This window comes from Orycteropus afer, unplaced genomic scaffold (genome assembly GCF_000298275.1).
Source record: "Orycteropus afer afer isolate SDZICR_OR568_19922 unplaced genomic scaffold, OryAfe1.0 scaffold00454, whole genome shotgun sequence".
Classification (NCBI taxonomy): domain Eukaryota; kingdom Metazoa; phylum Chordata; class Mammalia; order Tubulidentata; family Orycteropodidae; genus Orycteropus; species Orycteropus afer.
Window position 1 is genome coordinate 1,971,100 of NW_006922041.1, and position 18,271 is coordinate 1,989,370.

The window sequence follows — 18,271 nt, forward strand, 5'->3', positions numbered from 1 at the left end:
TTTGAATCTGTACTGTCTGCAATAGCTATCACGGTCTTTCTAGAATCAGTGTTTTCAAAGGTACAGACTATGAACTGAGTGAATGGTGAGAGATATTGGTGAGAATGTAAGATGTGAGATTTTTCTTTCATTTTCTTTTGTTGTTGATTTTTTTCATTAATATTATTATTTTAAAGATTAAAATTTAAAGAGACTTATTTTATTACAACTTCCTAGGAAGTATATAAACTGGATCGAGAATTGATAGATATATTCTGTTTTGACGTGTGCCAAGCTTATTATAATGGTCAGCAATATCTTCATTAATCAAGTGTATACATGCTTTATTCTTTTAGCATTTCTACATGGAGAGCCTTAACCTTCCTTTGTCTCCTATATGCACCACTCACAGAACTAGCCAGGTTCCTAGTGGTAGGATTCAATTTATGTCTTATTGTATAGTGACACACCTTTGAAAAGAAAAATGAATAGAGAAAAAATGTTACATGTACCTAAAAAAATACTAATCCAACAACAATATTGTCAGGAGTTGCTCTGGCATGGTTTAAGTGCTTGTAAATGAATAGTGAGGACTGACTTTCAAATACAGAGAGGAACGATGTATTGACTGCCAATAAGTGTTGACAATCAGAAAAAGAATCCAAAAGGGTCCTTATATTGTCAGTCTTTTCAACCAGGAAGAGCTGTGTAGGATTCCTTCTGTGAACCACAGAAATATTAAAGGAACCCTTCTGTGAACCATAGAAATAATAAACGCTTAGCCCATTGGAACATAATCTCGATCAGCAAGATGCCACTGCTTTCCAGATTCCCTCACAGGGACTGCTAACTCCATGCCAAAACTAGAAGTGGACTTCTTCCTTCTAATCTCCCCTGATGCCTTATTTGATTATTGTCACTGCTCTCTGACCATGCACTGTCCCTTCAGACTCTCATTTCCAAATTGAGTCAGTCAGGGGAGAGTGAATGTCAGTTAAGACGTGTCCTAAGACCAAAGATCACCTTGTTGCATGTGAAAAGACAGATACGAGGACGAGGGGAGGAACAGGACCACCTCAAAGTTTTTCTGGCAACCTCCTCATGGATGTACTACTGATTGGAAGCAAGCAAGGAAATGGGATATGAAGGGTTTGGGAGATTACTCTAGTTGATTGGCACAAAGGAGTTCGTAGGAAGGAGGAGGTATCAGGACGAGGGTGATCTGGACATTTTGTCACACTGTAGGATGGTGTCGCCTCTGCCCTGGCTCTACTTTATTCTATGGTAAGAATTCTTTTTCTGCTTTTTACTTTTAGACCAGATCAAATCATGGAAGTGGTGGGGCATGTATTTGTGATGGGGAGGACTAGAGTGGATTATATATATCTCCTTTGAGGCCAGAATGAAGATCATTGACCCTCTACTCACAGGCTAGATAATTCTCTGGGCAATCTCAAAGATGAAGGAAACCTCTACTCAGAGAACATCAGCCGTATCCTGGACAATCTGCTTCAAGGCTATGACAATAGACTGCGACCAGGATTTGGAGGTGAGAGATAGCATTCTTGCTAGACCAAATCCCTGGGCTCTTCTAGAGAAGCTGGTAAAGTGCAGGAGTGCTGGGAGGAGGACATGAGTATTGCCATCCACTCTCTTTGTCTTCCTCAATTAGTGATCATACACAAGTTACTTGAACTTTCTAAGCCTCAGTTGCCCCAGCCGCAGTAGGGGTGTAGAGACAGTGTTTACCTCACAGAGTTGTGTGAGTGTTGAATGCAATTCTCCTTGTAAAACATTTTAGCATTTGGCCCATTTAAGCTATCAATATATATTAGTTATAAATTCTATTAGAACACCAACGCTGTGCTCTTCTAGTCCCTAATATTTCCTCAATTTGGCTGGAATACAATAAAAATTAGGCAACTGATGTGATTTTTCAGAGTTGAAAGACACAAAGACTCCTCCTCTTGGGATTACATTATAAAGAGTTGTACATTCTGGTCCTGAGGAGAAGCTTTACAATGGAGACATAATTCCATTCCTTAACACCATTAGTGATAATTGCCCTCTCTGGACTAATTTCAGGTGCTGTCACCGAAGTCAAAACAGACATTTATGTGACCAGTTTTGGGCCTGTGTCAGATGTGGAGATGGTGAGTGAGCTCTGAGAGATGTACTTAGGACAGAAGGCCTGGGTTCTAGAACGAATCCTAATAGGCAATGCCACAAACTTGGCTCAGATTTGTGATGCAATGTGTGTACTCATACCTGGAGGGCATTGCTATGATAGCAGATCACTAGCTTATTCTCTTTCACATTTTACTAAGGACTTCAAATGGACACTTTAATTTGAGGGATTTTTTTAAGATTATAACCTCTTTTACATCCACAATCATGCACTAAAATATCTGGGGGGAAAAAAAGAATTCCCTTTTCTTGGTGAAATCCTAGCAAATTTGGTGGTATAGAAAAAAATCCGGGAAGCGTCTGTCATATAAGAATTTTATAGAGGATATCTATAAAATCTAAAACATAGTATATGATTAATAGCACATGGTTATCAGCATCAGCATATTCTTTTCAAATAGTAAAGGGCTTTTGGAAAGGCTGGTGTATTCCACCTTGCACACTGAGGATGGACCAGTAGGTGTTCTTGGGCCTCAGTTCCAGGTACAGATGGCAGCAGGAGTCCTAAGAGGGTATTTATAGTAAGTGGCAATACAAACCTGAGCTAGTCTTCTAGAACAAAGTGTATCACAATATCCTTTCACAGATCTCAGTAACATTTTCCCCTAACACTAAAATACAAACCTTAACACTAGAAAAGTTTAACTATCTCTAAATACCAGTGTCATTCAATTTTATTAGGAAAATGCAATTTTGGACAAAGAGATATTGGAGTCTTCTTTTTTATTTTACAAGAAATGAAGAAAAGAAAAAAATAAAGAAGAAAAAAGAAGGGAGAAAGGAGAAAGAGAAAGAGAGATGAAAGAAAGGACAAAGAAGGGAGGGGGGGAGAGAGAGAGAGAGAAATGACTTTATTCAAGAGAAAAATCTCTTCATATTTGAGAAGGAAGGAGAGTTAGAATTATCCAGAATTCTAGATTTTTCAGCATCATATTTTTCATTTCATTGCTGACTTAGCCCAAGTATAAACAACAACTAAGCATTCTCTAATAGATCATTAGTCTGGAGGATACTTGGAAGTTTGTTTTTATGTATTTGTCTCTTTTCAAAGTGTATTTATGCAATACAGCCCTCTTATAACATAGATTTTTATTTGTCAAATTAGATTATTAAAATATTATTATTACTTGCATATTACATCTCATAAAGGAACATAAAGTAGGCAAAACAATTATTGGCCACATTTGGGTATAATTAGATGTTATTGTGTATCATTGACTTTTGAAGTGCTATTTTCATAAATCTTAAGATTTTTAATGTTATTTCACAAAAGCCACAAATTGAAACTCATAATTTTGATTATCCATATTTAAATGATGCTCTATTTAGAGTAATCTTAGTAACATTTTTGTTTATATTCTCTGAGAAGAATATGAAAAATCACTCTGTACTGCCATAGTGTGCTTATCAAGTAAAGTTTATCTGTCCTTGAGAGTTACTGAGAGATACAGTGATGCACAAAGATCCTATTGAAGGGAAGCAAAATACCAAAGGAAAATGTTATATTATCTAATGGAAAGAATGTCAGTGCAAAACTTAGACGATACATTGTTAAAATACATATTTATTGTAAATTAAGGAGTGAGTATAGATAGGTCAATGGATGGATAGATGGATGACTGGACAGATAGAAATTGTGAGAATGTTCAGGAAAGTTAAGGTGGGGGAGGATAATTTGCACAATTCAGTTTTATCTTATATACTGGTATTACTGACTTTCTGTTTCTGAGAAAAGAAGTGATAACTGAAACCATACATTTCTTGGGAATTATGGTCATAAAGAATTACTTTATTTCTTATGTTTTAGGATGGGACATATAAAGTAATGAATAAATTATTCCTAACAATTGAGCTTCCCAGCCTTCATCAATATCTTTTCTTCTCCTAGGAGTATACAATGGATGTTTTCTTTCGCCAAACTTGGACGGATGAGAGGCTGAAGTTTGGGGGACCCAGTGAGATTCTGAGTTTGAATAACTTGATGGTCAGTAAAATCTGGACACCTGATACTTTTTTCAGGAATGGCAAGAAGTCAATTGCTCATAACATGACAACCCCTAATAAACTCTTCAGAATAATGCAGAATGGAACCATTCTATACACCATGAGGTGAGGTTCTCCCAATTCTATTACTTCTGTTCAGGTGATTTGTTCATCACATTAACTCGGAACCACTTATTTTGATATATACAGGCTTACCATCAACGCTGATTGTCCCATGAGGCTGGTTAACTTTCCTATGGATGGGCATGCTTGTCCACTCAAGTTTGGCAGCTGTAAGTCACAGAAAACTTCTGATAGGCAAAGAATGCTTTCAAAATATGGAGCTATTAGTGTAGTCAGACACTAGAAAGCAGGAAAGAATTATTTATATGGCACATGCACTGTAATTTCAGAAATATACTTATTAAATACATTATCCAGATTAAAGAAAAACATTCAAATATCTTGTTTATATTTCTGTTTTATATAAACAAAGTTGCTTTGAAAGAGAAAGATAACTTATCAGATTCACTGCTATGTTCAATTTGTTTCAAAAATTCAGATGCTTACCCTAAAAGTGAAATCATATACACGTGGAAAAAGGGACCACTGTACTCTGTAGAAGTCCCAGAAGAATCTTCAAGCCTCCTCCAGTATGATCTGATTGGACAAACAGTGTCTAGCGAGACAATTAAATCTAACACGGGTAAGAATGCTGTAACCCTGCAAAGTGACACCACAGCACACCTTCAAACTATCTATTCTTGTTTCCTCTGTGCCAGCTAAGCTTGGTGTTTCAAAGTGATGAATAACTTTGTTTAAAATAACTTTTTAAAATTGATTTTGCAACCAGGTGCACATAAAAATTTGTGAAACCTTGGGATGAGTTGAATTTGTATATGACACAAAGAACTCCACCAAAAACAATCAATTATGTCCCTTTTTGTCTATCACTTGCTGATCAAGTAGCTTTGTCATACATTGAAATATGCCTATGCTTGTTTTCTTTCAGCCCATGCTAATTTTAATAACTGCATGATTTGGTTTCAGCAGCATTCTTTGTGCACGTCAACAGTAGTAATACTGATTTACTTGTCTTCCAACAGGTGAATACGTAATAATGACAGTTTATTTCCACTTGCAAAGGAAGATGGGCTACTTTATGATACAAATATATACTCCTTGCATTATGACGGTCATTCTTTCCCAGGTGTCTTTCTGGATTAATAAGGAGTCAGTGCCAGCAAGAACTGTCTTTGGTACGCCTCACAGTTTCTCTTGTTCCATTTATCTACTACCTCACATTGCTTGTGTATTTTAGGGAACTCTTCACACTAGTGGGTTTTTTCAATCCATAAAGGAAATAGACTCTTATTCATTCAGACACATGTATCATGTAAAATGACCTTCATCTTGTTGCGATTTCTGTGGTGAATCAACAAAAATTTTTTCTCTGTAAGTCTGCCTTTCTATGTCTTTCATGTGTTCTATTTAACAGTTTTTGATCTGTATTTGCTTTTCATAAGTAAGAAATAGCAGGGAGGTAACAAAAGTAAATAAGATATAAACTATATCTCACTCTGATGGGTTGAATTATTCAAAACTGACAGTTTTGTACAACTATCACCAGTTTCTATGGCTCAATCTAAATATTTATCTACTTATGATGTTTAGGATCACTACCATTTTAGATGGAGCAAAATGAAATAACAATAAGAAAAAGAGCTGTTAGAAAAGATCATAAGTAAACTTTTAAAATTATGCTTAATGTAACAAAATGCAACTCTTTCTGATTTTCATGATTATAACTTTAGCAGTTCATAGAGGAGAGCTGCATTTAACTAAAATCTCAGATGAATCTTGATTTTTATTTACTATAGTAGAATATTTATTTTGTTTTGTAAATCATAAAAGAATAATTATATAAAGATGTTGACCACCGATATTACACAGCCCCAAATTATATTTGTCCAAATCATAATTCAAGAAGGAATACTGCTGACAGAGCAGCAATAAAACTATTATTTTCTCATGAGTAAATTATTAACTTAAAACCAAGCTAGGAATGTTAAAAAGAAAACAAAACAACAAGACACCTAATTTTATAGTCAGTGTTCAGACTATATAAACTTCTTAAATAGGATAAAATATATTACCTGCTAACAGAATTAATCAGAAATTCAAGTTTTTTTTCTTTTTCTTTTTGCCTAATTGACAACAATTTGCTATTAGTATTTCCAAGAAGTAATAAGAATAATGAATGCACAGTTGTAAATTGCAATACACTAATTCAATTCAACAAATTTGTTGTTGTTGTTATGTGCCCCCGAGTGGGACCCGACTCATAGCGACCTCTCCTTGGATTTCCGAGGCAATATCACTACGGAAGTAGATTGCCCCATCTTCCTTCCGAGGAGTGGCTGATGGGTTTGAACCGCCAGGCTTCTGGTTTGCAGTCAAGCGACTAAGGCACTTTTGAGCAACTACAAAATACAAGTTGCTACACTAGCTATTGGGAGCTCTGGTACCATAGTGCCTAAGGCACTTGACTGCTAACCAGAAGGCTGGCGGTTCAAACCCACAGCCACTCCTCCGAAGGAAGGTTAAGGTTAGGCAATCTACTTCCGTAGTGATACCACCTCAGAAACCCAAGGAGGGATCGCTATGAGTCGGGGCCAACTCGACGGCACACAACAACAACAACAACAACAACACACTAGCTATTGAAGGATATAAAAATGACAATACCTGTGATATTAATCATGAAAAATTATAATACCATAAAATTATAATGAAAAATATATTTACAGAGTGTTTAATCCTTTCCACCAATGTGTTTTCATTTAATCTTATTAATAAGATTTCAAATGATAATATTGCATTTTCTATTCTTTTTCATTCTAGGGATCACTACCGTTTTAACCATGACCACTTTGAGCATCAGTGCCCGGCACTCCTTGCCAAAAGTGTCCTATGCGACCGCCATGGATTGGTTTATAGCTGTTTGCTTTGCTTTCGTCTTCTCTGCTCTGATTGAGTTCGCAGCTGTCAACTACTTTACCAATCTTCAGACACAGAAGGTCAAAAGGAAGGCACAGGTTGCAGCCTCATCCCCAGTGACAATATCAAAAGCAACGGAACCCTTACAAGCTGAGATTGTTTTGGTAATTATTTACTTCTCTAATTTATCCACCATTTAAGAAACGGTAGCCCAAACAGAGATCACAAAAGACCAAATAGTCCAAAAGTATTAGGTGAGTTCAAGTTATGCAACTGGTTCCAAAGCAAGGCTACCTTTTCATCGAATTTCACAGGAAATAGCCAAGGAACAATCCTTTGTCTTTCCTCTAAACTTCTGGCAGGCTCCTTTCATCATTCTCACTTGTACTGGCAGATTCCAGGCACCCAGAGGAGACAAGAAAATCCTTCCTAGCCTTTAGATGTTTCCTTTGAACAGGTCCACTTATACCATCCACAAAGAAAAAAAAAAAAAAGTACTAAAAAAAAAAAGTTAGAAACTCCTTGGAATGGGCAATTTTTGTTAGAAATCTACTTGCTGCTCTGTTTCATGAGGGAAAGATATGAGTATTAGTTTCTATAAACTTGAGGTCATAGCTCAAGTATTTCATTCATAGTAAAACATTCTCATATTCACATGAATACATGAAATACATGTGGACAAATTAGAAATATGCATAAATTTAAGGTTAGGTTTACATTATGTAAACACAGGAAACCAAAAGTTTTTAAATTAGAAAAAAAAAGTAGTATTAATAATTAAAAGTCCATAAATGTGCACTCAAATTTCCATTTCATGTATCAGTAAATTTTCAGAACAGGTAAGCTGCACATTTAAAAAAAAAAAAAAAACTGGACTATAGACCTAATTGATAAGGGTAATTACTATTTAAATACAAATTCCGAACAATAGATCTTAGAAAAGAGGAAAATTTTGCTCTGCAAAATGGAGTAATGTAGACAATTTGAACTGGAACTTTGTTCATAATTGATGACTTCTAGTAAACATTTCCAAATCTCAAAACCATTCGCAGCCCATCTTCATTGGAATATAATTTTTAGCTTAATTTTATGAAAAAAAAATAAAATAAAGCTATACATGATTTGCTTTTCAAATACCCAAGCATTATAGTGTTTAATTTAAATGATAATTTTTTATTGAAATTTTTCTCTTTGCTAAAATAAGAAATTAAAAAATTTACATTTTCTCCAAGAAATGGGAAAGGTTATTGCCATAATAATAGGAAATATATAGTTACAATATTTTTTTCTTAAATTAAAAGAAAAAAAAAAAACTTCATGGTTGCAACCCTTCCTTGGGCTTCTGAGGCGGTATCGCTACAGAAGTAGATTGCCCAATCTTCCTTCCCAGGAGTGGCTGGTGGGTTTGAACTGCCAGCCTTCTTAAGAATCCAGTCAAATAAATGTGTTCGGCACTATGCCACCAGAGACAAACAAATAAAAAAACAGTTACTTTGTAGCGATCCAGGCTAATTAGCTCATTTTAGATGGAAAAATAGAGTGTCAGAGATGAAAATATTAATTGTTAGTTGACAGCAAAATTAAGACTTGAATCCAGAACTCTTAATATCCTGATTAAAAGGGCTCAGCAACAATTCCTTCAAGGCTGAAGTACAGCAGGGGAAACACCACTGGAAAAAAACATTTTCAGAGTGTGAGTGAGGTCACTCTTAAGATTCTTCCCTTAACTCAACAATGTTTTCTTTATGTATTTGTTTTAAAAGGTCAACCAGTTATCCACTTTGTAACTAAAATATGCTAATCTGAAGACCCAGCCTACAATATTTGAAAGCTGTATACTTAAGGAAAGATATTTTGAGAAATAATTTCTATTCAAAAAACAAATGATTCTATTATAAGCTGAGAAGCTCTGGTGGTGCAGTGGTTAAAGCATTTGGCTACTAACCAAGAAGCTGGTGGTTTGAACCCATCAGCCGCTCACGGGGAGAAAGATGATGCAATCTGCTTGAAAGACTTACAAATGTGGAAACCCTATGTCCTGTAGGGTCACTATGGGTTGGAATTGTCTTGACAGCAATGGCTTTATTATAAAAAACAGAACCAAACATACTGCCATTGAGTTGGATCCTACTCATAGTCACCCCTCCTTAGGTTTCTGAGGCGGTTTCACCATGGAAGTAGATCAACCAACCTTCCTTCCTAGGAGTGGCTGGTGAGTTTGAACCACCAGCCTTCTGTTTAGCAGTCTAATGCCTTAGGCACTAGGCCACCAGGCTTCTGTGCTTAAGTGTTCTATATTTATATAGGGAGCTCTGGTAGTGTAGTGCCTAAGGCATTTGACTGCTAACCAGAAGGCTGGTGGTTCAAATTCACCAGCCACTCCTGGGAAGGAAGGTGAGGCGATCTACTTCCGTAGTGATACCACCTCAGAAACCCAAGGAGAGGTCTCTATGAATCGGATCCAACTCCATGGCAGTACGTGAGAGTTATATTTATATAAATTGTGCACAGACCATATCTTTTCCTTAATATATTTCTATAAAGAATTAATGTTTATCTGCATTCAATTTACCAGTTTCTCCTTAGAAAACTGTAGTAAGAAAAGCAAAACTAATTTGAGAGAAACAAGGTAAAGAAAAATAACCCCAATAATTTTCAATATGCTTATGCATCAGACATTGAAATAAAAAGAAAGATAAAATACGTACTTCAATTCTCTTGGAGTATATAGTACTGAGAAAAGTATTATTTTAAATCCTTAGAGAAACATAGAGTTATCATCTCCTCAGGCTTTTATTTTAGCGTTATAATGTATTAATGAGATGAAATTCAAGATTATCAGGTCCACATATACATCTCATACAACTCTAAATTAGTAACATATAATGAGTAGATGCTTTGGGAAGAAGAATAAAAATTTCATTTAAATCATCTCCAAGTAATTTTTCTCATATAGTATGTATGTATTTATATATGTATATATATTTTTAAAATGAAAAGTTATTTTCTGAAGAAACACAAAATATTTTAAGACAATGAAAAGAATTTTGTTTATAAAAGACTAGCTCAAAGTAAAAATAAAAATAACTAAAACAAGCTAAGTAAATCTTGAAGGTGACAAAACTAAATATAGATGATTATATGGAACATTTACATTTGATTTTTTTCATGCCAATACTTGGTAATTTGCTTTAGATAATGTAGACGAACAAACATAAGTTATATATTTGCAATTTACACAACACAGTGGTATATATGGATTGTAAGGTCTTTTTTTTCCCCCCTTTCAAAATACCATGGCATTTAAAAATGCCTATGCAACTGTATTCAAAATAACATTATTTGAATAAGCTGTACATTGAAACTAATGTGGTGAAGTCAAAATGGAGAGAAACACTTGGATATTTCATGTGATTCCAAGTTGTGAATTTTAATGTGCCCACTACTTTCCACAGCAAAATACTCAGAATGGATGTGGGGAGAATGTTTATCACTCTTTTAAAATCTTCTCCTTTAAGGTGGAAAACAAAACAAAAGAAACTTCCTTGAAAGGGAAATATTTAGAAGGGCTGGATAGGCTCATTATTTCTATTTTTAAGGCAATTGGAATGAGAAGTTTTATTTTTATTATTTTATTTTATTTTATTGTGATTTGGGTGAAAATTTACAGAGCAAATTCACTTTCCATACAGCAGTTCACACACACTTTGTCTCATGACATTGACCACAATTTACCACAATGTAACAGCTCCCCTCCCGCTTCCTCCCTATAGTTACCTCTTCCCTGTGTCCATCCCTCAATGCACTCCTGCCTCCTGCACTGTTGCCCGGTGCATAAACAGCCCTTCTTTCTCCCATGATTGTTCTCTCCAAGGAGTGTATCTACCTCAGGTAAATGTTCAATTTGTATGCCTGTCTTTTGTTGGGCTGGAAGCCACAGGTATGGGTTCAATTCCAGACCTGAAGGGCAGCTAGGGGCCATAGTCTCAGTGGTTCCATCAGGCTCTATCAGACCAGCAAACCTGATCTCCCTTTTTTTTTTCCAAATGATTTTGAGTTTTGTTCCACATTGTTCTCCCCCTCTATCCAGGATCTCCTACATAGATTCCCCCTCCAAGTGGTTGACAGTGGTGGAGATTTTATCTTTTACATTATTTTTAGATTTAGGAAATTGTCTATAGCTGTTTTCCTGCATGTAAGGGGTTTTCCTCGGTTTTTCTTCCCTTTAAGTCTGATACGCTATCTTGGCATTAGAGACTTATTCCTATAGTCATGGTTTCAAAATTCCTTGAGTCTTTCATCTCTACCTGTGTTGCGCATAAGATCAAGTTTGGACATCCGCTTCCTTTTGGAGGGTTTACCAGTTTTCTTGTTATTTTAAAGGTCAACTCCCTTAACACTACTTCCCTAAGAATGAATGTCCTTATCCCACACTCAGTGTAGTTTCTCTTCCCACAATCCTTTATAAGGATTGTGACAATCCTTATAAACTACTTGCATACAAAACTGAACAGAATTTTATTACTCAGGATAATAACCATATTTACATTGTTTATTCATTTAATTTGTTTTCTTTTGGTAGTCATTTACTGTGCACTTCAATATTTCTTCACTGAATCATTCAAACCCTAAGTATTTGTTAAGTGATTTTTGTGTCAGGCCATATGTAGAATTCTGAAAATACTTAGTTAAATCAAGAGAGCCTCTTCCCACTTGGTGTTTGTTGTCCAGCAGGAACATAGGCAAATCAGTGAGACATTATAATACATCATGACAAAATCTGTGACTGGGACTGTATAATAAGCTGGAGAAGAAGAGTGCAAAAGCTTCTAACTCAATCTGGAGGGTTCATCACTTCTTAAGGAAGTGATGTCCAAGCTGAGAGCAGAAAGATGAAACTGGCTCCACGCTAAAACCATCAAACCATTTGCTAAAAACATGGGCACAAAAGGGAAAAAAGAAATATGTCTCATCCTCTTCAAAATATCTCTAAAATATCTCCAAAATATCTGTTGGTCCATTATGTTGCCCTCAGCATATGTAGAGAGATCTAAAAGATAGGACATTGAAAGATTTACCTCCTCCATTCCAAATATTGTCAAGATGCCTTTGAACATATCATTAATCCCTAGAAATCTTCTGTTTAAAACAGGGTTGAGTTAGGACCATCTGAAACTCCAAATATTAGAAAGATAATAGTGCCCCCTCTCAGTGATTGTGCCATTGCATGACTTATGGGGAGAGTGAAGTAGGCTAGATAAGGCTTAGGTGGTTACCTCTTGCCCCCATTTTGTAAAATTCCCACCAACTACTTTTCCATCCTGCCCCCACCCAACGTTCCAATATGGTTCTGAGACACTTCTTCTATTACCACTGTTACACCAGATTGATGACAATTCACTGCTACTATATAGAAATTCTGGAGTCATCTCTGTTCTCAATTCTGTGAATTATAAAAGTATGTGAAAGTAAATTCAACAGAGCTCTAATTTCCCCCACAATGATGAAGGTGATGCTTTAAAAAAAAATACAGAATACTAAGTATTATAAAAAACATGTTTTCCCTTATTTTTTGTATCACTACTTCACTAGTTCTAAAACCAGGTGCTTTGTTTTTCCCTTGAATAATGCTGCCCTAGTTAGAGTACTTCTATTGTTTCCTCCCCATTAACATGTTAGACCCCCTAAAGGTTATATCAAAATTTCTCAAAGTACATCCCAAATATCTTATCTTTACATCACATAGTTGATTGTCATAATGTCCAGTTTGACTCAAAGTACCTTTGAATGTGGCATTACTTAAAACAAAGCAATGCTCTAAAAATACTTTAGGCAGGATGGCACGCATCAGCAGGGAGCCATGGAAAAATTCAAAACCACAGGTGTTCCACTCAAAACAGTGACAGCCCCAAGCTGAGCCCTCATCTGGACTCTGACAAAAGCCTATTTTACCATCAGCTGAAGCTGCTGGGCTTACAATAGAGTGAGCAGGGTCTGATACAAACCTGTAGCTTGAATGGCTTATAAAATTGGCTTTCTTTGCATTTCAGAAATTCACTGTGTTTCTTCTCAATTAGTGTACAGTCTTCTCATGCTGCTAATTCCCAATTATCCAACAGCTGAATATCCCTCTTGTAGGTTAGCTAGGCCTTTCGCATTTCCTTTAGCATATTGTATTTGCTTCTTGCTAGAAATTTGTCCCATCACTACTGGGCAACAGGAAAGTTAGAACTCTAAACCAGTGATTCTCAACTAGGGTCCACTGCCTCTACTAGAGCACACTTGGCAATGGTTGGAGACATTTTTGGTTGTCATGACTGGGAGGAGGGTGCTTGTTGTTAGGTGCCATCGAGTCAGCTCCGACTCACAGGGACACTGTGTACAATAGAACAAAACACTACCAGGTCGTCACCGTCCTCACAATCCTTATACTCTCCTTGGGGAAGGGTGCTATTGGTATGTAATGGGTAGAAGCCAAGGATTCTGTTAAATGTCAAACAAAGCACACACAACAAGGAATTATCCAGTCCAAAATAGCAATAGTTGAGAAACTCTTCTTTAAACACTAGTAATTGTCAAGTGTGTGTTCTTTAGGGTCAAAAAGAGCCTGAATCCAGGTCCTGCCACTTTTACCTGCATAAGCTTCCTGCTTAAGTTTCCAATCTTCCATCTCTGAAATGAAAATAATAATATTTTTTTACAGATTTTTTCAAGATATAAATGAGATAGTGAATGTGAAGTGCTTAATAGTGGTAGTCATTAGTAATCATTTAGAAATGGTACCTATAGTATAAAAATATAATATAATGTAATAAAACATTTTTTTCCTTTCTCTTTGCCTGCCCCTACAATGTTTTAGAAAAACTGGAAGAATGTCTACATTTTCAAACATTCATTCATTCAGTATATATGTTTATTGAGCATATACTATCCTCTAACCACTGGCTAGACACTATGGAGCTCTCATATACGGGAATAATATGTCCTCTACTATTAAGGCTATGTAAATGTTAGGAAAGGAAGTAAGGCACTACAGAAATGATTAGACTTATATGGGAGAATGTGATAATAGCTAAAAGACTTGTAACAGCTAAATAGGCAGAAATACATACAAAGTCTGTGTTAATAAGTGATGTGAGATGACATTTGAGTTCAGCATCAAAAGCTATGAACAAAAGATAAAATTAGGAGTGGTAGAGGAGATTATTCCAGGTAAAGAAGAAATAATAAAGTAAAAGTATATGAACAGTGAGGATGAGAGGTACTTGTATGTTGAAAAAAAATAATAATAATTAAAAGAAGTCACAGCTAAGATTTGTTGAGGAAAAATAATTACATACATTTTCCAAATGCTTTAAAAAACAAAAAGAAAAGAAAAGAAAGTAGAGGTAATAATCAAACTAATTTTAACAGTGAGAACTTGAAACTTCAGGAGAATATATGACATGTCTAAATCATACCAAGGTGGCTGATAGATAAGAATTGCAATTTAGGGCTTTTTGACTCTCTTTTCCTCTTCATTCCTAGGCCAATTTTCCATGGATATAGTTTAGGAAACTGGACAGGGAACAGTGGAATCTTGTCAAAGAAAGCCTTCAATTCGAAACTAATGTCATTGTGCATAAATTTGTCATGGCATTGGTTCTAAATGGTGTCTCTTAATTCTGGGACACCATAGTCCATGGTGACAATGTCAAGAGATTCACAAATGACTTATTTTCTCCACACCTCTAAGGAAGATGGGGCAAGAAAAAAAAAATGCCTTACGTTTTTATCGCACATTATATTTTGCACTTTTTTCATTCAGGTGAACTAGACATATCTGCTTTCCTTCCTCTAAAAAAGAAATACAGATTTCAGATAGGTAATGCAAGTTGTTAGAAGTCAGCTATGTCTAGAATGAAAGTCTTCTGCTTTGCAGGTTTGTCCTCTTTCTATTCTGTCATGACCCTTAGAAATTCTATTAGTGGAGAGGATTTAAGTGTTCCATAGATGTGGAGGTAGGTTGACTCTTTTGGAGAATGAAACAGTGACAATTTTGCTCTTTCAAGTGGAAAATGTTTTAATAACATTACAATTAGAGTATGAGAATCATAATAAAAAGTTCTTGGAAGACAGTGCTGTGTTTCACCTTTAAGAGAGCCAGGGTGCATTGAAACCAAAATACAATTAGTCTTGGTCCTATTCACCATCTCATGACCCTGCAGATAATAATCTTCGGTTGTCACATATTTTCAATAGAAAATGTCACTCATTTCTTGTCCTGGATCAGCAGACTAGGCTACCTATTATGTTAAAATGTCTCCTACCTTCAAGGAGTCCCTGGGTGGTATAAATATTTAGGCCCTTGATCATTTACCAAAAAGTTGATGGTTTGAATCCATCCAGAGTTACTTTGGAAGAAAGTCCTGGCAATCTACTTTCAAAAGATCACAGCCTTTGAAAACTCAATTAAACACAGTTCTACTAGGACACACCTAGGCTTGCCATGAGTTGGAAGTGACTCAAAAGCAACTGTTTTCTTTTTTCTACCTCCAAGACCTATGATTCATTTAATTTTCAGAGTACCTAGCACAGTACTGGGCCAACAGATAAACTAAAAAGATATTCCTTGCATAAAATTCACCATGATAATGTCAAATAAGATGTGTTGACAGGTTAAATGTTGCTTTTCTCCATGGTCTACAGAAGCATACCAGTCCTGAACTCTCTAGAATGACTATTGCTACTTAGATAGTCAGTCACTTCTATGGTAAAGAAACATCAATATTCAGGAGGGAAGTAAAGAGAAAAGAGGTACTTGGAGTTGTTGTGCCCTGCAGTCAAAATGTCACGACATCAGTGGGTCATTCGGGTCCTGTGGCTTAACTAGCACCAGGGAAGCGGCTCTCTCTTCCCCTTGCTGCTGGGTTGTTGGCTAAAGCCATGGGAGTCGGCCCATGTGAGTAACACACCCTGTCAAGCAGCAAAGTGGTGATTTTGCTGCCAGGGAGGAAACAAGGCTGTTTTAAAAGAACAGAGATAATGTATAGCAAATGTTGAAAAGCAGGGACCCAGCAAGGAAATCCTGGTACAAGGAGACAATCTATTCTAGGATGCATCCAAGAAAAGGAGAGATCCCCTAGTCTCCAGCAGCACTGAAAGGAATCTAAATCAAATCGAATTAGAGTCTCTGAGCTACATCTGATTCTTCAGAATAGAGAAAAGAAAATGGTGGGATGAAATAAGTGCTAAAATTGGTCACTAAGTTTTATTACCAGCCCATGACTGTGGGCACTTCCCAGACTTTTTACCTACCAATTAATGCACTAAGCATACTATTTAATAATAAAATAGTTTGTGTTATGATTTTAGTGGGACAGAAAGTCTAATTATAGGGGGAAAAAAAAAAAACTCTAACAACTCTGGGTTTAGTGAATGACTCTTTTTTTTTGGTGACTTAAAATCTATGGCAACCACTGGAGAAGTTCTGAATGGGAAAGAGAAAGTAATCTAGAATTTCTGTGATAAGAGGCAGGAATATTTCAAGGGATGAACAGTCTTCCCACACAATTTAAAGGCACTTAGACTTCGCCACTTGCCTTTAACATACATGGTTTCATATTTATTTTATTTTTTCTCATCTCATTAGTTTAAAACTTAGTATTTAAAATTATAGCATGAGAATAGAAGAATGATAAAAGAATTAATGGAGCTATTATTTTCTTGTATTAACTAATTGCCCAATTAAGCCAAATTAGAACCTATCACTCCATTGCCTACCTCCATTATCCCACAAGAAAATCTCTAACAAGGAGACAAATATGCTTTTGCAACTTAGCTCATTTCTATCTGATGGTACAGTGCTCAGCACAGTTTCTGGAATATGGAACGTACTTGGCATCAATAGCTGATTTATTGAATTATAGAATGAAATGTTGGACAGAAGCAAATGATTTTTTTTTTTTTTTTAAGAGTTTGGCTTTATTCCTTTCTTATCAAAGTAGTACCACTAAACCCTACGAAGCATGTTTTAGATGTCTTTCTATACATAGTAGGTAAACAACAAATATGTGTCAAAGATCAATACATGGATGATTAAATAAGTTGTCTCTTCACTGCTAACCAGAAGGCTGGTGGTTCAAACCCACCAGCCACTCCTCAGAAGGAAAGCTGGGCAATCTACTTCTGTAGTGATACTGCCTTGGAAACCCAAGGAGGGTTCGCTATGAGTTGGGGCCGACTCGAAGGCACATAACAACAACAAGAACTTCCCTTTTACCTAAGAGTCCCTGAGTGGCACAAATGTTTAAGCAAACAACTACTACCTGAAGATCTGGCAGTTTGAACCCACTCAGAAGGCCCATGGAAGACAGGCCTGGCGATCTGCTTCCAAAATGTTACAGCCCTGAAAACCCTATGGAGTAGTTCTACTCTGTACACATGGGGTCATCGTGAGTCAGTATCAACTGACTGCAGCTAACAACAAAATCCTTTTGCCTAGCCTTACTGTTTGTGTCTTTCTTCCACAGCATCCAGATTCTAAGTACTATCTGAAGAAAAGAATCACCTCTCTGACCTTGCCAATAGTTCCATCCAGTGAGGCCAGCAAAGTCCTGACTAAAGCACCCATCTTACAACCTACACCTACCACACCTCCACCACTCTCTCCAGCCTTTGGGGGCACCAGTAAAATTGACCAGTATTCCCGAATTCTCTTCCCTGTTGCATTTGCAGGATTCAATCTTGTATACTGGATAGTTTATCTATCCAAAGACACAATGGAATTGAGTAGCGGTGTTGACTAGCTTGCATCCAAGACAACCTATATTGTTAGGTGCCGCTGAATAGGTTCCAGCTCATAGCAACCTTATATACAACAGAATGAAACATTGTCCAGTCCTGCAACATCCTCACCATCCTTGCTGTGCTTGAGCCCATTGTTGCAGGCACTGTGTCAATCCATCTCATTGAGGGTCTTCCCTTTTTACTCTGGTATTCTACTTTACCAAGCATGATATCCTACTCCAGGGACCAGTCCCTCTGATAACGTGACCAAAGTAAGTGAGATGAAGTCTGGCCATTTTTGCTTCTAAGGAGCATTCTGGCTGTACTTCCTCTGAGACAGATTTGTTCATTCTAG

The 18,271-nt window shown here is 36.4% G+C and overlaps 1 protein-coding gene across 1 annotated transcript; it reads left to right on the forward strand.

The window, feature by feature from the left end:
• Window positions 1-1,225: 1,225 nt before the first annotated feature.
• On the forward strand, window positions 1,226-17,936 carry GABRA6 (gamma-aminobutyric acid type A receptor subunit alpha6). The gene is made up of 9 exons (XM_007954252.2): window positions 1,226-1,263; window positions 1,410-1,528; window positions 2,065-2,132; window positions 4,055-4,275; window positions 4,360-4,442; window positions 4,712-4,855; window positions 5,256-5,408; window positions 7,054-7,313; window positions 17,661-17,936. Exons 1-9 carry the CDS (start codon window positions 1,226-1,228, stop codon window positions 17,934-17,936), a joined length of 1,362 nt encoding a protein of 453 aa, XP_007952443.1.
• The last annotated feature ends 335 nt before the right edge of the window (window positions 17,937-18,271 follow it).

Bases quoted from the DNA above. Each gene is read 5' to 3' on its own strand.
- GABRA6 (XM_007954252.2), top strand. From the start codon at position 1,226: ATGGTGTCGCCTCTGCCCTGGCTCTACTTTATTCTATG. The intron at 1,264-1,409 runs GTAAGAATTCTT...CTCTACTCACAG, and splicing joins TGGCTCTACTTTATTCTATG to GCTAGATAATTCTCTGGGCA. The intron at 5,409-7,053 runs GTACGCCTCACA...TTTTCATTCTAG, and splicing joins GCCAGCAAGAACTGTCTTTG to GGATCACTACCGTTTTAACC.